Source organism: Lipophrys pholis (assembly GCF_963383615.2).
Source record: "Lipophrys pholis genome assembly, chromosome: 15".
NCBI classification, from domain to species: domain Eukaryota; kingdom Metazoa; phylum Chordata; class Actinopteri; order Blenniiformes; family Blenniidae; genus Lipophrys; species Lipophrys pholis.
Window position 1 is genome coordinate 23,044,179 of NC_137642.1, and position 25,457 is coordinate 23,069,635.

A 25,457-nucleotide genomic window follows, 5' to 3' on the forward strand; every position below is an offset into this window, starting at 1 on the left:
TGGAAATCCATTGCCATGCAGAACATATTACATTCAAGCACAGTCTCTCGCTTTCTGTTTCAGTGCCTTGTACACACACACACACACACACACACACACACACACACACACACACACACACACACACACACACACACACACACACACACACACACACACACACACACAAACACACACACAGTGAAGTTTACAACACTTAGGTATTGGCTGCTGGATTTGAATCACACTCATGAGTGCACAGATGGGTTACAACGAAGGTAGCCAGCCATGGACAACACAGGCTGCATAAATCGATGAAGAAAAAAAACAAAAAACAACTGCTGCCTCCGTTCGTTCTCCACTTTTAATACCAAGGCCTGTTTGACTGTTCGAGCTGGTCAGAATCACCATTCATCATAGCTCACAGCTATTAGAGCGGACTGAGAGGATTCCTCTCAGAATGAGATTACCCCTCCTCTTCTTCGGTCTGTCCTCCATCCATCCTTGTTTTCCTTATTGTGAGGTGTTTACTGCAGCTGCCCCAGTTTTTTTTTTGCTGCCTATTCAGAACAAAGATTTTTGCTGTTCGCTGGTGAAAACATAAATCTCTATAATTTCATCCCCGCTTGCTATTTTGTTTTCTCTAAGCCTCTTCATTGAACTCACTCTCAGTGTTCAGTCCTCAATGACTGACAGGTGAACCGAAGTGAAAGCCTCCGGCCACATATCAACCAGCTGCACTTGTTATTATCCCGACCCCTGCCTCGCTAAACGAATGGATCGTGATTTCCTTGAGGAGAGGGCAGCATGTTATAATCACAGGGAAGGCACGTCCTCCAGTTTGACCCTTGGCAAGCTTTGAAAAATCTGACTTTGCATTAATTGTTCTAGCTGGTACTACTTTTTTTTTTTTTCTGACTGCGAGCTGGCAACCCTCCTCTCAATGTGTTGCTACTACATTATCACCTACAGCACTTGCTCCCACCAGTGCGCCCTTGAGTCGAGCACCTCCACGACCCCGAGCTGTCTCTCTTCATGTGCTCCAAAATGCTGAAATGTTAGCCAGGAGTGAGACAAAAGTCAAACACACAGAGAAACTGTGAGGTAACCGTACAAGCGTTAATTTACTCAAAACAACCGTTTGCTTTGGACTGTACTAATATGTACAATACAGTGGGAGTAAATCAGTCTGTCAAAACAGACCTAATGATGATTGTGAAATGCAAAATAAGAGATTTCTGAATAATTTGCTCACAAAAATTGTGTGATTAACTGATTTCTTAAAAAAGTATTTGATTGACAGTCCTAATTTTTAGCAATGAATTAGATTAGGCCCAGCTTTACTGTCACTGCATTGCAACACAAAGAAATTAAGTTCATTATCTAAATAGAGGTGCAGACAACACAAGATGGCACAATCTGATACTATAGGATAAGTACATGTGCCATATTTAGTTTTGAGATTTTTACAGTGTGTGTTTTTGACTGTCGGGACTTTTAACCGCTTTACATATTGAACCATTGTGTTTACCACAAACACTCCTTTCTCATCTGAGTGGGTGAATTCTCATGTACTAATATATCTGCTTTACACAACAATTCACCGCACCTCAAGGCTAAGCTCTTCATCCTTTCCGAAAACGGCCCCCTCTGCCCTTTATGTTCCTCCCCGAAAATCCAATTGAGCAAAATCGATGTCTGAGTCAGATGCAGAGGGATTGTAGTGGGCACTGGAGCTTGGTAATGGCCCAGTTCTGAGTGGCTGCAGCTTCATGTCTGCCACAGTTAATTCTGTCTGTTGACTGCAGCGGTAACGCTCCTGTCATTTTCAAGCAACCTGGTAAAATACAGACGAGGGAATCGCTGGGTTTCTAAATTGATGTGTATGTGACTGGAAAATGCAAAACCACACTCGCTGACATTATTTTTGGTTTGACAATAAAGAGAAATACCCTACTGTGTGCTGATGATTACATTAAAATGCCCCTTGTGATGGAGTAGTGTATGAGGAACTAATAGAAACACTGCAAAATGTGATATTCACCCCCATCGAGCTGTAATTCAATCTATGCTGCTGACCAGGAGTAATTATTCCACTTTTATCTGGGTAAAGTAGAGGCTGGGGGTCAACCAAAGGTGAATTCAAGGGTTATTATGTATAATTTTCTTGAAAAGTAGAAGTAAATCATGGTTGTTACAAGTGAATGTGTTTCAATTACTCCAAAATAGAATTCAACTGCCTCCACAGAAGGATTTATTGTGAGTCAGATAGGGAAAAATATATTTTCATGACGTTACAAATGCATCGTTTTGGGCATTTAAACAGTTTTAAATTCGATGGTTTCATTAACAGGCATATTGAAAGGGACAATCCAGTATCTTTACAAGGAAATAAGGAGTGGAGACCCCGGAGCTGCTGACAATGCTCCACATCAGCCTTCAATTATTCTCGGCCCCTGCCAGAGGCAACCTGTGCGAGATTTAATGGCGCTTGATAGAATCTGAGGGCATGTGTGGTCCTGAAATCTTGATTTTTCTCATTAAGCTAATGATCCAGAGCAGAAGTAAGAAGGATGCCATTAACCAATTTGTCACGTAGCAGCAGGAAACAGAGAGCATAACCTCGTTTCACTGGGCACCAGGTCCCCACAGTGATTCTTCCACTGCTGCAAACACATAATTGCTTTGTTAAAGTCCATAAAGCCCCATATTACTGGGCATTTCCCGTTTTTTTTTTATTAACAGGTGCCTTTGGTCAAGACTAATGATGGCTTTGTGGATTTTTTCTTCATTGTTTTTAAAGAAGGAAAGTTTTAAGCACACTTTCTAACTTTATTTTAAATTTTTTCCCACAGAGTGGTGCTTGTGGAGAACATCCCAGAGGACATCTCGTTCTCAGACAACAGCACATCCCACGTCCCTCTTTCACAAGGGCTGTACAACTTACTGGACCAGGCAATCCGGGTTGTGGAGATAGTTTCTCCACTGTGGCTCCTCAACTCCTCCGACTATGAATCCAGCTTCCAGCCGGCTGCCAAACAGGTAAAAGGGGAACAAGCCAACAGGGACTTAAGTCTGCAAAAGTTTTGACATTTTTCTGCCTGGAAAACTTAAACCAACTCTATCAAAACACTTTTTATTTTACAAGTGAATGTAATGTAAAAAATGAAGCCAGCTAAAATTATACAATGAAGTTCAGCAAATGTGACAGTTACAGGCTTTATATGAAGACTTTTTTTTAAAGTGCACATGAGCATTTTGTTGGGTATGAATCTTTAACAGCTGTTATCAACAACATCTTTTCATGTAGACAAACATTAGGATGTCCAGCATCAATAGAAACTTTCTGTTTTTTCTCTGATTGAGTGTAATTTCTAAAGGTAGTTAATGAGTTTTACTCTTCGTAGATATGAGTTGATAACACCTGCTTTGACCTGGAGCCACTTCTGGCTGTCATAAAAAGATATGTTCACCAGACTCGAATGACACTCATCTCTCAGCTAAAATTGATTTTAAAAAAGACCTAAAATGGCCAAAATTCTTAAATGCAGTGTTTAAAAAAAATCCGCCTTTATTGGCTAAAAATGGCAACAACAAAAAAAAGAAGCTATTAACTATGAGAAACAAGAAATAGATAAAACCTAATAAAAACTTACAAACGGTTAAAAATCTCATTAAATGTTTACCAGTCTAAATTCTACAAGTGAAAGTTCAATGCAATATATAATATATAACAGATAATATAATAACTTTATGTTCCTTTTTTTTTTATCATTTTAAACATGTTTTGAGGCTCCAGGTGTATTTTATGTGGTGAAAACTTTGTCATAAACGTTGCAGACAAAGGGACTAGAAACAAGTTAAATCCACTCGATTCCATTTTGAATTTTCTCACACTGTAGCCGTAGTATAACAAAGACACTAAAGAAAACGTTCCCATTGTGAAAGGCCACAGCTTGAAGCCATTATTTTCTGTATTTGAAGTCACGTCGCCTGTAAAAACAGAAACACTGAAATATGAATACTTGATCAGAACAAACACGCTTTGCAGTAGCTGTCTGTCGTACAGGGGGCTCTCTGGGAAATGGGACACAAAAATAGCACATAGATGACTTCTGCTGGTAATATTGTTAAAGGACAATCTAAGCGATCTAATCTGATGTGAGTGCGAGATGAGCTCGGTGTGACAGCAGTGGTTTGGTGGTGTTTTTCCCCCTCAGGGACGGGCTCTGCTGTCCCGGCTTCAGGGGCTGAAAGCGAGAGGAGTCCATCTGAAAATCTCCAGCGGGATGATTGACTCGGCTGAGCTCAGGACACTCGCCAAACACTGTGAGCTCTCACTCTTCCGCTTGTTTATATTGAAACATGCTGCGGCTTAGCTCCATCTCTTCAGTCTATACAAACCCCAGTTTTTTTGTGTCTTTTAATCTCTTCCCATCATTCCCTTCTTTTCAGTTTATTCTGCTTCTTCTTCTGTTGTGATCCTGTCTCTCCCTCCGGCCAAATCTGTCTTTATCCTTCTCCTCATCTCACATCTGACCTCCTTTATTCCCATTGTCCTTCCTCTCACTGCTTTTGGGTCTCGTACTAAATCGTCTTCTCTCACTCTTCATTTCCAGACGCCGAGGTGCACTCTGTGAACATGACAGCTCTTACCAAAGGTAACCTGCACTCCTCCTTCTGGGTCGTCGACAGGAGACATTTCTACATCGGAAGTGCCAGCATGGACTGGAGATCACTGGCCACAGTACGGTAGACCCACTGCCCTTCACAACATGCATCACGTTGCATCAAAATCTGCCAAAATCATTCAAATACAAATATACAATCTGGTTTGCTTTATTATTTTTTTTGCAGATTTGCAAAAGATCTAATAAATCCTGTTTCAACATTCTCAACACACCTGAAAAACTGTCATCAATCATGACCCGTCATGATGTCAAGTGAATATTTGGCATAAGTATACATGGATTTACAGTATTTATTAAAGGTGTGCCTGAGAGAGGATTCTCAAGGTTGTTGCAGAACAAGTTGGTCATCTTCTCAAGAACAACAACATCTAAATATCTGGCTATGGGTTCGGGCTTCTGCAGAATACATATGGCAATTCTCTGATTGTTCACATATGGTAGTCCTCGTTAGTTCAATTCCACACTTCAAATATTCCACTTAGCAAATTGGAACTGGAAAAAAAAATAAGATTTTTAGGAGTTTGCAAAAAGAGTAAGTCGATTTTATTAAATTTTCCCATGTTGCTAGTACATATATTGTATATCATGACGCTTTGCATGCCCATTTTTTTCCTGTCTCTTTCTGCACAATGTACCCCACACACTAGGTGTTATGATAAAGACATAATCAGTTATTCACGTCATAATGTTTCGGCTAATCAGTCTGTATTCTCAAGGGTGGATCAGGGAGTTTAATGGGGGCATGCAGTGGCATAGAAAAGTGTAAAGTCTCTCTTCAAAGCCGGGTATCATGATGGATCATTAAAGACTGAGCCTTTGTGTTAGTCACCATCATTTATCTGCAGACATGTGAAGGGCCTTGATTTAAAAAGATGAATTGCACACGTCTCAAAGTTGCCACGGCCTCTTCAGTCAGAATCAAAGGGAAGACACTGAAACTCAAGAAAAACAGGCTGTAGATTTTTTTTTATCATAGTGTGTTTTCTTAATTCAGTGAATATTTCTGAAAGCTGCAAGGCACAAAAAGCAATGAATCCAAAAGCTAGACGACTCAGAAATGTCTCTTTGTACACGAAATTGCTTACAAAAAGGAAGTAAAATGAGATGAGGAGAATAAAGGTCACAGTTGTGTGTTTTTGGAGGCTTGTAATTGGACGAGACTGGGGAACAATGTTGTTTGACTGAGGAAAGGTTTGTGTAGGCGCGATTGAACGATGAACGTGCTGGAAAGAGTCACGCAGGTTAAAATGAGCCAGGAAGGACGTTTGACAGAAATGATTGACGGCATGTTGTTGTGAATTTGCGGTCTCGCTGCTTACGAATGGTGTTGTTTGTTCTCCAGAGGAAGGAGCTGGGGGTGTTGGTGTACAACTGCAGCTGTCTGGCTCTGGATCTCCACAGAGTGTTCAGCCTCTACTGGGGCCTCCAGTATAAAGACTTCATCCCCTCCTTTTGGTCCAAGCGCATCTTCGCCCTCTTCAACAGGGACACGCCGCTGGAGCTCACCTTCAACAGCACCAAAGCCGAAGCCTACATCTCTGTGAGTGGTGATTTTCAGGACATATTCCAAGAAGATCTCAGAGAGCAGGTCACGAATTACTCCTCAAAAAGACTTCATGTGAAATCTGTTTTCCCACTGAATAAACCTACATGTACTCTACAAGACACGCTCAAGATAGAAATACAGATGAGGATCGTTTGTGTTCGTCTGATCCAGGAGTCTGATTCTTCACCTAATGTAATTTATGTCCAGCAAAATTAAAAGAACAGATGAGTAAACACAGAAATTTAATAATAAAAACTTGATAATAACTTACCCACCAGCCTTCCACTTTCAAAATAAAAGTCTTTCATAATGTTGTGAGCCCAGCAGCCACACCTTCTTCTAATATGAAATCCCAGCATCAGCCAAGACAAAGTTATTGAGCAGAAGATAGTCGGCAGCAGAGAAAGTCAGTGCACTTATGACATAGTTGAATATGATGCATGGAGTAGTTTCTGCAGTACTGAGACATTGAAAATGGAACATTTCCATTCAAGACACAGTTTGTTTTTGTATTATATTTTGAAATCTACAGGGAGTGTTAGAATCAATAATGGAATAACCTGCCAATAGTGTATTCGGATATTTGAGCCATTATCATAGGAACATTTTATCAATAATTCAATGAGTTAAAGTCAAATTAAACATCCTTTCAAAATGTTGTAACTTCAGTTAATAAAGTGATAATAGATAAATAGGGCGGCATTTCTTGGAAATAAACCTAACTCAAATTAATCATACATTATTGATCTGCTTGGGAAAATTCCTTTTTATCGTTTGCTTTATTACATTCGAAATGGCTAAAATTGTGATATTAATACATTATTAGTTGTCACGGGGAGCCACATTAAAGGGCCTGTAAAGGCACATCAGTTCAAAGGATTGTGCATTGTGGACTCTTGCTTGACCCGACATTATGATTGAGCATAAACTATAAAATAGAAATTAAATATTGTCTTGGACTTGGACAGATAGCTGTTTTATTTTCACTCTCACAGTTTCTTTACACAATGCAACTTCCATTAATACCTCAAGCCGGCCAGCCGACACTCCCTCAATGCTCTCGCCCTCTCTTCTCCTCTGCTGTCAGACCTCGCCAGATGTTTTCCTCCCTCGAGATCGAAGCAGTGATATGGAGGCCATTTCCAGAGTCATCCAGGAGGCCCGACATTTCATATACATCTCCATCACAGACTACTTGCCCCTCCTCGGCAGCAGCACCAAAAGGTCAGAGCTACTGTACTCAGGACTTGGCAGGCTTGTATCATCAAAACCTCGGCTGCCTCCCTTTGATTCCAGGCATTAAACTCTGTGTCCGCCGGGCTGCCTGCCCGTTCTCCTGAATGTGTGTGTGTGTCCGTGCCAAGGTATTGGTCTCGTATCGACGGGCTTATCAGGGAGGCTCTGATCTTGAGGAAGGTGCGGATCCGTCTGCTGATAAGTTGCTGGGAACAGACTCATCCACTTACCTTCAACTTCCTCTGGTCCCTGAGGAGTCTGTGCATGGAGCAGGCCAACTGCTCGCTGGAAGCCGTAAGTTCAAGGCCACTGTGCACTATTTTCAGCACAGATGTACTTTATCAATGCTCACTGCACCACTCTGTGTGTGTGTGTGTGTGTGTGTGTGTGTGTGTGTGTGTGTGTGTGTGTGTGTGTGTGTGTGTGTGTGTGTGTGTGTGTGTGTGTGTGTGTGTGTGTGTGTGTGTGTGTGTGTGTAGAAGTTCTTCAACCCCAGAGTGCAGAGAGACGGCAGCCTCCAGGGAATTAACCACAACAGGTTTATGGTTACAGATCGAGCCATTTATTTAGGTGAGCTCATCGATGAGACTTTATAACTGTGGCCTATAGGCTTCTATTGAAGATAGACCCGGTAAATAGTGATAAGCAGTGTAAGAAGTGTAGCGACTCAGGTTAATATGGCCTTGATTTACTTTGACTGTATTTCTGTATATCTTCCACTATAAAAAAAAAGAAATGATTGCGACACTATTTGATAACTACCAATTCCATAATGTTTATTATTATGCGTTTTGCACTATCTAAGCTGCTTAAAAGCCGAATAACTTACTGACTGTGCTCAATAAGAGAAGGAATTAATTTGTAATAACACAATGATAATTTAAAATATTTATTTCCACTCAGAGGCAGCGCCAACCCCCTTATTTTACCCATTGTGGGTGGCACGTCAAGTTTAGCCCTTGATACATCCCATATAAGACATTTGATGACAGAAATCAATGTGTTTAAAGGTTTTATTTTGTTTTATTTGACCTTAAAGCAAAGCTGACTGCACCTCACAGTTATAGCTTCTCTGGCATAATGGGTTTTTCTTTCTGTTCACTGGCAGGTAACCTTGACTGGGTGGGAAATGAGTTCACCTTCAACGCAGGAGCGGGCCTGGTAATCAGTCAGCCAGAGGGCGTCGAGGACAGGAACTCCACCGTAGTGGAGCAGCTCCAGGCTGCGTTTGACCGGGACTGGTTTTCCCGCTACACCCGCTCCCTGCAGGCTAATAAAATCCCTGTTTGCAACAAGCATCACATCAACCGGGTGGTTCCAGCCAAAGGTAGACATTTCAACAGCGGGCCGGTGCCCCTAGTAAAAGGTCATCAGGATAACGGACCCGCGCCACTGAGAAGCCATCACAAAGTCGACGGGCAGAAGGCCGACAAAACGAAGCAACAGGACGAAGCACTGGGCAGAATCAGTCGCCAAGGCTTGGCCATGGACGGGCACCAAGAGAGGGGGCGATTCAAAATGAGTCACTTTGAAAGCAGACACGTAGAAATCAGAGGTAGAAGCCACGACAATCCAGCAGATCTGCCGGGTCAGTCGGCTGAAAGCAGCGGCTGCAGGGAGCTCTCCAACACGTCCCTGTGACTGGGTCCGTCTGAAGATCGGCTCCTTTCCAGTGACATGGACTTCGATCACTGAGTCTTTGTAGCATTTTAATATTGCCATTTTGTAGAAAACAATTTAAGTGTTATCTGGTCTGCGGGACTTGATAATGGACCAAAAAAAAAAAAAAAATTATATGAAGGAAAGTAAATGTTTATCTGCAGTATCGCACTTTTGATGGATCCTTCAAAAAGGGAACCGGAACACTTAAAATTTTAAAGAAAAACATATTTATAATCCCGTACATCCTTGATACTTATTTAATCTTTTATCCGTCCTTGCTGAGTTCTCGCCAGCAATATGACATTGTATTGATTGCCTGAATATTGTGTGTCACTTACGCGGTCAGTGACAGTCATATTTTATCACCCTTTAAAAGGGGGAATTGCACCTGCATGCCATTGCAGAGACGGGGAGTCTGTGCAGCATGTCGAGCTTCAAAAGCTACATCTAACCCTGAGGTTTCCCTCAAACAGAGTGGGAGAGCTCCCGCACGGCAGCTTCAGCTGTCAGGGATCTTTTATAGCCTTTGTAGTTGTAGTAGTGGATACTTTAGCCTCTTGTAAAATAGTTTTATGTATCCTGAGAAAGTTATATTTAAACCTCCAGTAACTTCAGATATCTAAACCAAGCCGATGATTCACGTGTAGCGAGACTGAATCAGTGGAAAAGGACAACCCCATGTTTCCTTGCCAAATAATTAATTAAACTTGCTATTAGTCTTTTGATGGAAACAAGCTCATAACTCATCCTGAGCGCTGACCCAAAGTCAAGGAACTGGAGCACTAAATGGATTGATCACATCACGTCCACCGAGCTTTAACCTCAGTACCACCAGTACAGTGTGCGGCGGCACGATCCAGGACAAGATGCATTGCTCCACTGCGCGTAATAAGAAAATGTTTTATCACAGGGACGCCACGAGTGAATTAAATGACACACCTGTTGTGCTTTGGATTCCCATTTTCATCAGTCACGGCCTTAAAAAAAAAAAAGCTCCTTCTGTACACCGGTTGAACAGAAGAAACCGGATTTTATGTGCAACAGAGGCTCTTGACGTGATAAGATCCTCACAAATAACTGTTTCCATATACAGTCCAGGAGACAGAGGTGGAACCGAATGGAAATCCTTCCAAATGCAGTGTTGTTACTTATTGAACAAATACTGAAGGAGCATTTAGAAGAAGGGGCCAGTGGGTTTCTGCTGTCAGTCCAATCAATACACTGAATTTTTAACACAGCTCCACAGTTGCAGCAGTTTAACCTCAAGGACATGTTGGCCTATAATGTCAAGTCTGTGATGACTAATATATACATATTTATATATATATATATATATATTAGAGGCCAACATGTCTAATGTATAAAAACGAGAAGAAACATGTTTGAGATTGTTTGGCTCACAGCTTTAAAGTGAAAAGCAGCACATGTGTAATATATATATATATATATTATATATATTATATATATTAGAGGCCAACATGTCTAATGTATAAAAACGAGAAGAAACATGTTTGAGATTGTTTGGCTCACAGCTTTAAAGTGAAAAGCAGCACATGTGTAATCAGGACACACGTCTGAAAAACAAAATGTAATTAAAGCTGCAAACTCTAGTACAGAAAGATTAGCTACAAACGGAAAGATTAACAACACTCACGACTGCAGACAGAATTTTAATTGACAACTTTTCCAATAATTGCTTAATCTCTAAAAGTCCAGTTTCTCGTGCGTGAATATTTGTGCGTTTTCTTCGCTTTCTTAGTTCAAACTTCATATCTTTAGATTTTTGATTCTGGGTTAGGCTGAAAAGCCTTTTAATGATTTTCTGTCAGAAAATCCTACTTTTTGTCCTCTTATTTGCCAATAATCACAGTGAAGCCAAATGCTAGGGGAGCTCTTACTCTCCCACTCGTAGACAAGAAGGAGCCCTCATGAATAAATATGTTTTTGAGGGCTGATTTATGTTTTATTAACAGTTTTCCTTGACACATGCAAATCTAATTTTGACAACCTCAGATCATGCAAAGCCTCGGACAACAGTATTAAAGAAAAATAAAAGATTTATTTAAACTTGAAATGACAATAGAAAAGAGTTTCAATACAACAAAACTGTAGTTTTGGTGTAAATACCCAAAACGTGTAAAATATTCAAAGCCTATCTTTTTTATCTAAAGTTGAAATAACTATGGTTCATCCATGATGGAGGTTGCATATGTGGTCACGTGCAAAGCTTTATGCAGACTCGGGTCTGTTGTATCACATCCCTGCTTCATACACACTCCAGATCACACTCAAACGCGTCCCTTCACTTTAAAACTCTCTATCACGGATAACATCTGCCACCTAGAGGATGTCTTTAGAAATCACTCTTTAAAAAACAAAACAGAATCTTGATCAAGAAACCCTGCATTTTGTCTCATTAATCCATGTTAAACATGTACATTGCATAATCAAAGATATATATATATATATATATATATATATATATATATATATATATATATATATATATATATATATATATATATATATATATATATATATATAGGAATTGGGTTTTTAGCCTTTATTTCATTAAATCTGTTTTACTAATATCCTGTCACCACTAACAGGATTTGGTCTCTTAACAATAACTTCCAGGATGTTAATGATGTCTAGAAAAATCCAAAACTACAGGAGAGTAGAGAAATACATTTGTCATGCCAGACTTGAGGCACCAAATCACTCAGTAATATAGAATAACTGCTAGATTTATGTAGTTGAAGTTGTCTTAGAAAAAAAATGAGTGGGAGCACCCACTCGGTGCACATTTTTGTCCATAAAATCTAAGTAAATCCATTTATTTGAGAAGTAGAATACTTCATGAATTTATGAAATAAGAATAATGTCATTTGAAATCCCTGACATGGTTCAATCCAACTCTAATTCCCTTTCTTTATCAGAAATCAATCAATGATTGTATTTTTTGGGATCAAAATGTTTAATGACTGACAAAAGCTTTTAATTCATTCATAGAATATATATATTTTTTGTATTTATTGTGAGTTTAAGTGTATTTATCTGTAAAGCACTGCGTTGCTCCACTCCTCCACTGATCTGAAAGTTAAAGTCACAACTTTTCGCTGCTATTATCTCTGATTGTCACATGTTGGGCAGGAATGCTGCTAATGTGCCCTAAACTCTGGTGTTTGTGTACGATATTTGTTTACTGGTTTTTATCAAACTATTATGACCTTTAATGACAATTTTCAGATTCAGGCTCAGGTGTGGGAACCAGGACTGCACTTCATGTGTGGCTTATTTTCAGGAGAGATTATTATTTAAGCTCTGATACCAGAAGACAGATGCCAAGATTTAAAATCAGTTTACAATCTGCGACAGGACGTGAAACAGGGACATGTTGTATGTGCATTGTCTCAGAAAACTGAGCAACTTTCAGTGAAAACTGTGAAAGACACTATTTTTCTTGAGGACAAAGGGGTTAATGGAGTGTGGGGAAGGTGCAAGTTAAGGAGATTGAAGCACTTTCTCTGAGCGGTTGACTTTAAATACTCACTGTTGAAGCTTTTTGATGTCGCCTACCTTTATTCTGTTGGATTCTTCCAGCATGACTGCTGCTTGCATGCCTTTGCCTTTATGAACTGTGCACAGTAGCTATGAGCCTTTCCAGACATGATGCTGAAAATGAAATCTTGTATACCTTTAAAGATACAGAAGGAATGTATATTTATTGAATATCCTTGTTAATGCACAATACTGAAACATATGGTTACTCACTTTTTACTCTTAATAAAAAATATGTATCTCAGCTTGTCGTGTCATTGTCTTTCAATAGATGCAGCAATAGAAATTACTCTTAACAATAAAACTGAACCCAGAATTGCACCAAAACTTTTTTTTATTGGAACCTAGGATTTAAAATACAACCTCTCTCTACATCCAAACTGAGTCTTGTCCTTGACAGAAATGATTACACTTGGTTGTATTGTTCATTTATTCATTAAAGGAACCCATAGTGTAGGTTGATGATCTACAGCAACTCGTTTTCCCAAACGGCCACATAAAAAATGAAAACTACTACTGTAGGCAGAGACTTAAGTTGACTTGAGTTTCGCTCTGTAAAAATATTACTTGATTAAAGAGCAGTTTTTAAAAAAAATTAATTTATGGGCAATTGTTTGTGTTGTCTGTGTCAAATGTCCTTTTCTGGTCTTTGTGAGGAAATTATGATTGCAGTTTTCAAAATTCCAGGTTCAATAAATCAGTAAATTAAAAATAATCTGAAAAATCATGATCATTTCATATCATGATTTTGATGATTGATCACATTGCTGATCTGACTAATTCATCATCATAATTCATTTCTATCAACCTTTGCATGTACAACTTTCCAAATAAACAGCCCAGACCAACTCCCATACCCTCAAACTTAATCCTTTGTACTTTACGTCACATTGACAGGAGGCCAGATTCTCTATAGACGGATCACTGCCTCAGAAAATTAAAATCCAAGTTTCTACAGGAACATACTGTGTGAACATGATTTGGAAGTGACATATACATATTTTTTAACTGCATTTAGAAAACTAATTAACCTTAAGGTTAAAATATTACTACAAATTCTTCAAAATCCAATAGGAAATTAAATTTATGGGCACAGAAAACCAACAAAAAAAAATTATGCTTGGTCTTTAGTCGGGACCTGAAAACACAAACATATTGAATGCTTGATCTAAACCCAGTGAGTACAGTTAGAATAAAGACTTAAACATTGAACAACTAACTGACTTTAAAATCTTGAAGTTTTAAAATATATTTTAATCCCACAATTGGGTTGACATCTCCAAATTGTCAATAATTGTGTTGCGTTTTGTATTTTTGCTTATTGAGAAGTACTCATTTACAGGGTTAATCTCATTGATTGAGATTCATAAACATATTAAATTAAAAAAAATACTTTTTGTCCTCTACGGCACCCATACGCAAAGGCAGCGAGCGCTCTTGGGGCTCTTTCAGCAGTCACGCAGAGCTCGACGTAACACCGGCACCTGAACGCGCTACGAAGGAGTAGCGGGATGACGTAGGGGTTACCTTAGCAACCGATTAGGCGTCACCACTGTCGACTCTCAGTTTCATGACTGCGCATTTCTCCCCGGAGCGTCCATCCCGTCTGACCAGGAGAAGAATTGCGACCCCCGCGGGGCTCATGGGGACGCGTTGAGATGGAGGACGGTAGAGCAGATGTCTCTCCCCTCCAGTCCGCGTCGTAGCAGCGGAGACCCGAAGGCGAACATCGCTCGTGTTTGTGTGAGCGAGCGGAGCGCGAGCGGCCAACATGGCTGAGGATGACAGTGAGTGGGTGGTGGAGAGCATCGTGGGCTACCTGGGCAGTCCCGAGTGGGTCATCCCGGTCACTGATTTTATGGAGAACAAATGCACAGGTAAGAGACAAAACAAAAACAAAACATGGGTCCAGTTTCAGCCGGACGTGTGGAGTGTGTGAAGGTGTGCACCGTTAGCTCCTCGGCTAAGCTAAAGTTGCTAAACACTGCATGTTGTTGTTGTTGTTGTTGTTGAGGTAAGTTGTTGTATTATAAAGTCAATCAGTCTCACTAACCCTTTATTGTTATCAATATACTGCACATTGTTTTTCACTATTTTAAATTTTGCATTGTTTTTAAACATTTACACCCATTAAAATGTGTTAGTATTTGCTATATCTGGTGGAAATGCACCTTTATTGCAGATTAACTTTAAATGGCAAAGGACCTTATGATATTTGTCACATCAGAAAAGTTGAATTTCCATGGTATGTTCGGTTATAATGCTTCATTTTCCCGCAGTTTTTGATGACGAAGATGAAAATAAGTTATCCTACACAGAAATCCATCAGCAGTACAAGAACTTGGTGAGTACAGACATTTGTCTCAGTTATACATGCTAACTGAAAGCGGCACATGCTCCCAAAATGCAGTCTTTCCCTCGCAATGCTTTGTTTAGTTTTATTCATTTATTTATTTTTGTTGTTGCTGACTGGACCCATTTGCCTGCTGTGATCTGCTGGGTTTTTTTGCAGGTAGAGAAGCTGTTGGAGCATTACATGCAGGAGGTTGGCGTCAACGAGCAGCAGTTTCTGGATGCCTGCACGTCTCCTTTTGCCAAGTCCAAAACTCTGCAGGTATGTTAATCTCTGCCTCTCTTTGCACACTACTGTCAGCCTGCCAGCGCCTCCGAATGGAGAATTAGGACCTTTGTACATAACCCCACTCATTCCACGGCTTATCCCGTCAGCGTTTAACGTGACCGGCTTCTGTCTCTTCCAATATGAATTGACTGGATGCAGATCTGTGGTGTGACTCTGTCACCTGGACTCACAGTGGTGTAGCGTTCACAAGGGTTTGGTTTGAGTCTGGGCCCGGCTTTTCTGTGTCGAGTTTGCATGCTGTACCCGTGCATACCCTTTGTACAAATACGTAAGCGGTTAACGTGAAGATCAAAATGGAGAAACGGCATTACATAGATGAAATTTTCACAGTATTTTTAATTGTTACCAATCTAGTAGGAACATCACTTTGCATGATCACTTAGTACTCTGTGTAAATAAAATATAAAAAGAACATATGATCCTATTAGCGGTCATACTTTAGGTTAACTTATCACACAACTGACCATATTTGTTGACTCATGCATCTTTTTAGTTTCTCTTCCAAACTAACAATAGTAGATTTAAGATGTGAAACACTGCACTTCAACATCAGCACTGTATGTGTCGATCAATCTGTTTTTGAGATACATTGTACTGGAGGACATTAGTTGCTTAAGGGACACTAAAGCCAATTCAGAAAACTAGAAATTATGAAATCTGCGTCATGTTGGTCAGTTTCGCTCCACTTTGCAAGATATCGGTTTTCTCTGTTGGTCCCACAGTGGGAGAGATTCCAGATGTTGCAGCAGCTTTGAGGGAGGGTGAGGTGTGGAACAACATATGTTCATACTGCTTCGAAAGTGTTGAAGTATAGAATTATACTTTCAGGGTGGATATCTCATATAAATTGAGTGGCCTATGGAGGGTTGAGAAGTAGTTTTGCAGCCATGCTGGAGTCTGTTCAGTACTTGTAAAGCAGAATGTAACTTAAGTTGTACACCGTTGGTGATAAGTGACACTCACAATGAGACAAGGTGAATCATGAGGGAGGCAAAGCGAGAAGCTCAGCAGGATGACTGAGAGGCTCGTAACCTAGTTTCTCTCCGCTAAGCAGACCGTCCGTTTATTAAAGGTTGGTCTGAAAGACTTGCTTGGCATTAGCCTAGATAAAGAAGACCTCTGACTGGAGACAGGAGGCTAATGTCAACGATTAAGTGTAAGTAGCACTGTGTTTGTAGACTTGCTCTAATATCTGCAGGGGCTTGAGTTGAGTTGAGTGCTGACCAGGAAATACATCCTGTTCTGCTCCACCAAAGGCCAGTGGATGGCTCATGAGATGAAGTGTGAAAAGATTAAGATCTTAAACTGATTTGCTGGGCCAAGCAATGCACAATTCAACTTAAGAGAAGACGATCTGTCATGTTGTTTTATTGTCCATTTCTTCATAGCAGGCCCTTGCTTAAAAAGTATCTCTCGTTATTATATGCATGTCATTGCGAGTGTTTTTCTTTATTTTTCTTGTTCAGCCGGTGTTCCAGCCAGTTCTCGCGACCGATGATTTCCAGATGTTTCGCTCCCTGATGGTCCAGAAGAACATGGAGCTTCAGCTTCAGGCGCTCAGGGTCATCAAGGAAAGAAACGGTAAGCCAGACCAACACACCTACATCCACCCTGTACAACCAGCCTCTCTCACTCCTCAATACACAACCACCACCAGTTTAAGTGTTGGAAAGTCATGAAACCACCAAAAAAGGTTTTAATGAACCTTTTCTATAAATATAAAGGGTTCATTAAAAAGTATGTTGAGTGAATTTATTGGTTTACAGAAGAGGGATTTTGTGTGTGTAGGAGCTCTTCCAGATTGTCTCACTGATGGTGCCGATGTGATGACGGAGCTGCAGGAGCAAGAGATGAAAATCTTACAAGAGGTTCTCAAGTAAGTCACTTGTATCTTTCGATCTTTCTTTCTTATACACATATTCATAGATAGACGGTGCTCCCTTTAAAGGCCTTTGGCTCCTACAGACCGTGTCATTTCATCAATCTTAGACATTTATGAGCTGCCAGTCTGTGCGACCTGGATTTCGTAAGTCTGACCGTACGTCTCGCTTCACTCCATCTGAGGGGGCGATCCGCCACTACGTGCTTCAGTACGCAAGCAGAACAATGTTGTCTTTTACACTCGCCTTAAGGAAATGAGTAAACAAATCAAGAGTGAAAACCAGTCCCCAGAAAATATTAATTACTTTATATATTGTAAAAATATTAACAGAAGGTGTCAGCTAGGATATTATAACTTTAAAATCTTAATATATTTGTAGAATCAAATGGCTTTTATTGCTTGTATTTTCTTTTCAATTATTTTGGGATTCCCCCTCCCAAAAATAATCGTGCTGCTTTGCTGTTTGTGCCACTCTTTCTAACGCACCCGGGGTGGAGGAACAAGTTTTCATTACTTCAAGAAAGGGAATAAACAAAAATTTAATCATATAAGCTAAATAGAAAAACCATTTTCAGAATCCATCAGTTCAACAATGCAGCAACAAATGATGGAAGCAAGAAGATTTTAACCCAAAAGCTCAAAGAGTTTGTAACCTTCTGCACATTTCGGACTGTACAAAGTGTAGAAACACAGATGGTGTCTTTACATTTCACATTTTACGGAGCGCTCGTTTGGTGACGCTGCTCTCGTGGTTCTTTCTGTTGACGAGTACCGACACAAATCTATAAATCGTTTAGCCTGGCGACAGTGACTCCAGTGATTTTAGTCTTTCTTTCTATGTATCCATCGCCCTTATGCGCTCAGGCCTGCCGAAGCTCCTATCCCCGCTCTCTAATGGGATTTTGCTATTGACGGCCCGGCCATGTAGAACACACCACGCTAATGAGACCGCGGCTAAGCTCCTTAGGGTCCAGCTAATTCAGGTTGGAGGGATTGACACTCAACAAGCAATCGGAAAAAATAGCATTTTGATCCCCTTTGTCTTAAAGGTGCTCTGTGAGGGAGTAGAAAGAGTAGCCCACTTCTGCTCCCTCGCCGATCACCACTGGTTTTACTCAATCACACTTTGAGCAAAAATAAATAAATAAAAATCCGTCTGGCCAAACAATGTTTCCCCCTTTGTCTTCTGGGCTTCGTTTTGTGACTTTTATACTTGATTAAATGCTTTCTTTATGCAGGATTCCGCTCCACATAGCATGAGGAAGTCATGAGTCTGCAGTTGCATTGTATTGCATTTATCTGTAAACTGCAACATGTTCACTATGATTAGTTATTTGTTTTTCAATCCCGACACGGACTTTCGTTAAGTCCAGTGATGTTTTGTGTCTGTGTTAAACTGATCATATTTAACATCTGCTGAACACCTCAATACAAGTCTAAATGCACTGATTTCCAATCAGTTTTCACCCCCTTCTGTTAAGTTTTAGTCTCTGTTGATTTTGTTGTGAATGCTGTGTGGCTATCCTCACCGAGGCGAAGTATATTACATAAATCAAATTAAAGGATCTGCGGAGTGTTGTGTCCCAGTGACGGTGATACCTTTAGGAAACCAAGGGCAGAGCGTGTGAATCACATGGGAATCGCTGGTCCTATCCGAGTTTCTACTAATTTATCTGTCCTGTCTACCGACAGCTGAATGGACACTAGAACCTGCTTACCTGTAGATTATCAGGCTCTTATCTCACCTGAACTATTAAACATACTGTGAGTTCAACACAACACCTTGTTGCTGTGGTGTGTATATATACACACACACACACACATATATATATATATTTATCCTCTTTGCAGAAAGTCCAAAGAGGAGTACGATGAGGAAATGTCCAGGAAGCTGCTGTTTGAGGAGGAAGTTGGTTCCACGTCCAGCAGCTGCTCTGATAAGCCAATGATGGAAGGTGGTGAATCCCAGAATGCCACGTCTGCCCCGAGCCAACACAGCAACTCTGCCAAGGTGAGGCATCGCGAGCTGTAAGAGCTGTCCGCATGCCAGACTCGGCAAGCTTGTAAACACTGGCTTGAGTAAGTTTTGGCAAAGTTATGAAGCAATTGTAACATTGCTGCTTTAAACTTCTCATTGGGATATCTAAATTTAAATGTGGCAAAATGTACAACCCTATACTGCAGTGTTTGATAATGTAATAGCACGATAAGAAATGCACCGCTTGCCATCTTCTTTTTTAGTATAAATTTTTCAAATAAGTGTGATTTTAACTTGTTTTACTCTTTCAAACTCAATAAAAGGGCACATTTTAACTTTGAAGTTACAATAGAGAGATTCACTGATTCATCCTCCACCGGGTTGAAAATGTAGTACTTCTAAGAGAACCCTATAAAGGGTTAAAGGTACAATTTGCCAGCTTGTTTAGCTTCAAGCATGAATAAGTACTTGAAATTCTTCTTTGTGTATTAAACCTCAAGATCAAAATATGTGTAATCCCACTTTCTACCACAAGAGGATGTAGTGGGTCAATCTAACACGCAGCACCTTTAAAGGCCCCTGTATGACCTGACATCGTCTCAAATGTGATATTTATTTCATTTAAAGGCCAAAGCAGAGGGGAAAGGGGGTGCCAGTTGCACTAACGGTCACCACAGCCCACTAGTGAATGGAAACACTCCTACAGAAGTTAAACTGGTAACTAAACTGTAGAGGTAGTATCATTTTGATTAACTGTCAGTCCACAGGATGCATTGAAAGCACTGAATCTAACAGTAGCTAACGCCAAGGCAAAATTTTAAACTGAGGAAATGTTATTATTTTTGTGTTCCGTAACATTTTAAACCAGTGTATCAATGCATCCCGAGGACTCGTAGTGCCTTGTCAGTTACTTAGCCCAGATTGCAGCTTTGTAGTTCTGAAGCCTCAGTTGTTTATTTGCTCAAACAGTTGCAGTGTCTCCTGTATTTCACTCATCACCAATGATTAGGTAAGACACAGTGTCTTCGAATGTTGTGAAACCCATTTGTACTTGTGGGTCCTTTCCTCCAGGTCAGCCCGGAGAGTAAACCGGCGAACAAGACAGCTGCGACCGGAGCTGGAGACGAGAGAAGCGCAGCTAAGAAAGCCACAGCAGGTAACCGAGAGGTGGAGGAAGCAGTCAAGTCATTTCATTTTACCACTAAGTCTCCTTCAGATAATGACTTCTTTTGTGAACGAGGCCTGGCCAAGTGTTAAAAAATACATAAGTACTGTTAAAGACCAAATTAGAAGTCACAAAACTTGTCGTTACGTTATTGGCATTAAAAGGAAGCCTCGGCTCTGGCAAACACGAGTCGCAATAATTTGCCTTTCCTATAGATTAAAGAAAGATATTTGTAATGACTCGAACTTCCTATAGATTAAAGAAAGATATTTGTAATGACGCGAACTTTGTTTTAGATTGCAGCAGTAACGGCGTAGAGTCCAGAGTCCTTCCAGCGGTGAGAGCTCCGGTAAAGCCCGGCGAGCCGTCTCTCAGCGGCAGCTCTCAAGCCAAAGAGCAGAGCGGCGTCGGCAGTCAGACTCCTGCTGAGTCGTGGCTGGAGGAGGCGCACAGGGAGGCCGGCTTCTCGAAGCCCTACACTGTAAGTCTGCGTGCAGGGGAACACGTTTATGTTTGAGATCTCACGCTCTGCCAAGAGTGTGAACACAATCAGCCGCCGCTGCGCTTCCTCGGCTGACCTTCACCCCCTCTTCCTCCTCTTCCTCCTCTTCCCCGCAGGAGCTGTCAGCGTCCCAGCAGGAGCAGCTCCTGCAGAGGGCGGCGTACCTGCGCCAGCAGCGCGACAAGCTGCACGCTCTGAGGAAAGAGCAGCAGAAAACCAAGCAGACGACCAAACCGGAGGAGGCCCCCAGCAGCCCCACGCCAACCCCCACCAGCACCCCGGTAAGCCCCCCGCAGCCCCGCCGCCACTCACAAAGAGCTCAGGGTCTCTCATCTCACAGCTGGAGCTTCGCTGGCATCATACATAGGTCTGAAATACCAACTTCAAGGCTGCGTTCACACTTCTCACATCCGACATGCAGATCGGAATGAGTTCTGCAGATTTTTGAACTCGTTCATACATTTGGGAGACGGTCTCTGAGTGTCTGGCAGCCAGATGTCCCACCATAAAAATCCAACGTGCATTGAGTCGCTTTTCTCTTGTTCCTGCAAAAGTAATAATTGTAAAGTGATGAAATTCCCGGTGTCACTTTTGTAGTGTTCTCTGAATGTGTTAAACGATGAGACTGCATTACACTTCTCCGTCCATCTGAACTCCTCTAACCAGTTTGCAGGACTGATCCCAGCTCGAGGCAACATACACACTGGAGAGGACGCCAGAGAGACAGACAACCACATTCACACTCATGAACAACTTCCAGTCACCAGTTGACCTCACATGCATGTTTTTTGGACTGTGGGAAGAAAAAATGTGGGAAAAAACCCCATGACAAGATATGCTAAGTATATCTAATGAATCCTCTTTAGGCCAAATGACCCAATATATAGTAGGACTTCAAAGGCTTTCAAATAAATCTCATAATTTCTATCATCTGATTTTATTATATCTACATGTAATGGTGTTTTTTTTAAAAAAACCTGATTTAATCTTTGATCGGGCAAGTGTCCATATTTAGTAACTTAAGTCTTTCATTTCTGTAGCTTAAAACAAACTGACAGGGTTTCTAAAGAATGATGAGATATGAGAAAGTGTGAGAGTCAGGTAGATGAATGACACTTCTTCTTCTTCACATTTGTCATCATAACAAAAGCACTACTGTTTCCCTGCCGACACCATATTTGCTGATATACATACCAAAAGCCCACGAAACTAATGCAAGTTACACACATATCGTCCAGTTTCACGCTGATATTTAGGAAGGATTGATGCAAATAGCACATTACATTCTCAGATACCGGCACTAAACTTTAAAAGAACTTCAGGGTGATTTTCACATTAAAAGTGATTTTTAAGACATGACACTGACTGAGTAATTCTGTCCAACTGCTACAAAGGTGAATGAGCGATGATCATGTAAACAAATATAAATTTAAATATACTACAATACAAATCATTTCGGTAAGTGAACTCTGAGGGGTTAACTCAGCACTCTGCGCTGTACTTTCACATTTTAGATCCCAGCAGTTGTACAAGCGAGAGTTTCGATATCACACGTTGGCTCAAAATGTTTAAAGTGTCTCTGTGATCCTGAAACAAACTTCCATCTTTCCTTCTCAACTTTATACAACCTCAAACAGTCTTTCAGGAGTATTGATTGTATTGATTCACACGCTGTGTTCCAGCATCACACTTACTTTCCCAACACGTTTCTTCTGTGTTTATTTCTTCTCGAAAACCAACATTTTATTTAACCCGCTCCTGTTTTTTTTCTTTCTGTTTCATTTCCCCTCGCTGGTTTTCTGGTTGCATGCATGTCAGGAGGCAGTGAGGCAGTTACAGAGGAACGGGGTGTGTTCCCCCTCACCTCCTTCTGCTGCTCCTGTTGTTCCTCCTGCTCAGCACTCTGCTAACCCGCCCAAACAGAAGGTGATCAGCTGCCTCCCATAGCGTAGTGCTCCCCCTGTTGGCCACTGTTTGTATCAAACGAAGTGCAAAAGCATTGATACTTGAGACATCAGAATGGAATCGTGTACTAAAAGCTCATTAAATATTCTTTAGATTTTAGAGAAATGAGAGAGAAAGTCTGTTTGTTCAGCTGTGAGAGTGGGACTATAAAAGTTCTGTTCAGATGATTTTTTGTCGAGAACCACCTGAGAATTAGTAAAGAAATTAATCATATTACCACAGCTCTGGGAGAGAAAACTGATTTCTCTGTTGTAAGCATGACGCCATTGGTGTGCGTGTGTTCACTCCACATGGGAGTAGACGATTAAAAGGGGCAGTCGTGCAGGAAGAATCTTTTTAAAGTTTAGTGACAACGCGTCTTATTTGATTTACATGAGAAAACTTAAATTTATTCTGGGCTTGATTGCACAACTTTGGAAAACCCGATTATTTCACCTTTGCATGGTGCCACATTCGTAAGGAAGATGCGGTTTGTGGGATGAGCGTCAGTTGAAAAATGATGCCCAATTTTCTCTGCTAATGCTAAACCGCTTTTCTTTAGCTCTTCTTAGAGCGGAGAGGATGTTTACGGTTCTCCACATTCAGCATTCAAACATCGCTAATACGCCTTGTTTTCTTTATATTTAAATCATCAGATCCACCAAACATCAGTAAAGATCATCTGTTTGCCTTCACAGAAAAGATTTGTCCAATTTGTCGCCAATGTCAGTTACATATGTGGCACCAAAATCGGTTTATTAACATAACTTTTCGTTTTATAGCACGTGTGTCTTTTAGAGCATCAGCACGCGTGTTCAGTCGTGTTTCTCGCCACTTTTGTTCCATCTGTGCCCCCGGTGGGTGATTATTAACCTGCTCCGCTGTGTTTACTCAGGAAATATCAGCTGAGGAGAGAAAGAGGCTTCAGAAGAGAAAACACCTGGCGGACAAACTGAAAGAGGAAGTCATCAAGAAATAACTTCCTCCTCCAACTTGCAATATTCACACCGGCTTCCTTCGTTCTTTCTCCTCCCCACGAAACACGGGATCTTCCTTCTCCTGCCGTCTGTTCCATTGATGTCTACAGAGTTAAGCTGTGCTGCTGCTACACACACACACACACACACATACACACACACACACACACACGGCTTTAAGCTTTTCCCCCTAAGTTTTCTTGCTCTGTCCAAAGTCACTTTTTTTCTTTCAAACCAGTAACTTACTTTTAGAGTTCATTAGATCAGAATATAACTGTAGTGCCCTGAACACTTCCCAAATTAGGAGTAATGCAAGTTCTGTATCTAGTGGAGCAGTGAATGAATTTGATTGTTCCTCCTGTTTTTAGTCATTGTTATGCAAAGATATTTTTAAATGTGAAAAATGTGACTTTTTTTTTTTTTTTTTTTTTTTTAGGGGGGGGGGGTACATAATGCAGGTTTCATTATTAAAAGTCAGATTATCATCTTATATTTTTCTTTAACTGTTTATACTTTGCGGGCAGAAAATAGATTGCAGTGATGCAACACAACACCAGTTAGCCGGAATACTGAAATCCTGACTTTTGACCTTCTGCCAGTTAAACTGGGGTCGGTTGTTGTGTAGCGAGGACTGATTTTGGACACAGTGGGACTGTTTACTCCGCTCTCAGTAGTAATGATGGATCACGGCTGATCCGAGGGCGTCACAAGTGTTAATGATAGTGTGTGTGTGTGGGGGGTGGGGTGGGGGGCTTTTTACCCCACTGCTGGTGCACGGATCAGCAGCTCGAGGAAAACGCTGCAGAAGACGTGAAGATGAACGTCGGCTGTTCATATAAAGGGGCCAAGAAGACAGTTCGTCGCAGTATTTATCTTCACCGCAGCAATCATGATGCACCAGTTTCTATGTAATATTATCATGTATGCTGTTTAATAAATCGTTTTATAGAAACCAGCAAGACTCCACATTAAATGTAGAGATAGTTGCTTTTTTCTTTAAATCAAAAGACAGTAAAGTATTAATACTGTGTATCCCGTGTGGTGATCTTGTCAGATTCAAGCATGTGTGCACTCAACAGGCTTTTTTTTTTTTTTTTTTTTAAACATCAGCTACTTTAAGGTACAAAGTAATATGAAGAGTTACTTTGTTACAAATGTGAATGAGTTGAGTTGCAGTGTGGATCTTCTCCGGGTACCGCCCACAGTCCCAAGACTGCAGATGGAGCGTGTTCAGCCAGATCAGTATTTTAAGGAAAACAGCCTGCGGAATACTCGCGTCTCTTGCAGGCTGAAACATTGCTCAAGAGCGGGGGCGTCAAACTCATCTTAGTTCAGGAGCCGCGCAGTCCAATTTCATCTGAAGTGCGCAGAATTGCTGGAATACTGCCAAATTAACTTTTAAATCTCAACTTTTGTCGTAGTGCAGCGTACAGATGATGGAAATGTAACTTTTCAGAAAAGTAAAAATATATGACTAATAAGGAGTGCAATCTCAAGACAAAACTAATTTTACAGACACTTTGTAGTGCAAAATACAGTGAAATGTTCAAAAACTTTCTCCTATAGCTGTTGCATTTTGCATGTTTTTTTATAAACTCATCCCGACAGCACGAGTTTGATTAACATTAGCAGCTCCCTTTCAGTTCAGCGTCACCGATACCTCAGCTCAGGTATTAAGTGTTGTCTGCTACTC

The 25,457-nt window shown here is 40.8% G+C and overlaps 2 protein-coding genes across 4 annotated transcripts in view; both read left to right on the forward strand.

The window, feature by feature from the left end:
• Positions 1–9,320, forward strand: part of LOC308120394 (inactive phospholipase D5-like) — a 45,230-nt gene extending 35,910 nt beyond the window's left edge. Inside the window, exons 3-10 of the mRNA XM_080480998.1 lie at positions 2,835–3,021; positions 4,200–4,308; positions 4,599–4,726; positions 6,013–6,210; positions 7,304–7,440; positions 7,581–7,746; positions 7,932–8,022; positions 8,561–9,320. Coding sequence (XP_080337124.1) covers positions 2,835–3,021; positions 4,200–4,308; positions 4,599–4,726; positions 6,013–6,210; positions 7,304–7,440; positions 7,581–7,746; positions 7,932–8,022; positions 8,561–9,093 — 1,549 coding nt within the window. The 3' untranslated portion in view covers positions 9,094–9,320. The remainder of the gene's footprint in view (positions 1–2,834; positions 3,022–4,199; positions 4,309–4,598; positions 4,727–6,012; positions 6,211–7,303; positions 7,441–7,580; positions 7,747–7,931; positions 8,023–8,560) is intronic.
• Positions 9,321–14,216: 4,896 nt separating this feature from the next.
• Positions 14,217–24,721, forward strand: cfap36 (cilia and flagella associated protein 36). 3 transcript variants are annotated; one of them, XM_080481282.1, is made up of 12 exons: positions 14,224–14,552; positions 14,955–15,019; positions 15,188–15,289; positions 16,783–16,897; positions 17,105–17,192; positions 19,050–19,209; positions 19,804–19,893; positions 20,248–20,332; positions 20,638–20,822; positions 20,960–21,124; positions 22,662–22,769; positions 23,683–24,721. In XM_080481282.1, exons 1-12 carry the CDS (start codon positions 14,447–14,449, stop codon positions 23,764–23,766), a joined length of 1,353 nt encoding a protein of 450 aa, XP_080337408.1. In that variant the 5' UTR covers positions 14,224–14,446; the 3' UTR covers positions 23,767–24,721. The 3 variants fall into 3 exon arrangements, with proteins under 3 accessions (XP_080337410.1, XP_080337408.1, XP_080337409.1); XM_080481283.1 differs by lacking the exon at positions 19,804–19,893 and having other exon boundaries at positions 14,330–14,552; XM_080481284.1 differs by lacking the exons at positions 19,804–19,893; positions 22,662–22,769 and having other exon boundaries at positions 14,217–14,552; positions 23,683–24,718.
• Positions 24,722–25,457: the final 736 nt, after the last annotated feature.

Coding starts and splice junctions, on each gene's coding strand:
- cfap36 (XM_080481282.1), top strand. CDS start 14,447: ATGGCTGAGGATGACAGTGAGTGGGTGGTGGAGAGCATCGTGGGCTAC. Junction 20,333..20,637: donor AGCTAAGAAAGCCACAGCAG/GTAACCGAGAGG, acceptor ACTTTGTTTTAG/ATTGCAGCAGTAACGGCGTA. Junction 21,125..22,661: donor CAACCCCCACCAGCACCCCG/GTAAGCCCCCCG, acceptor CATGCATGTCAG/GAGGCAGTGAGGCAGTTACA.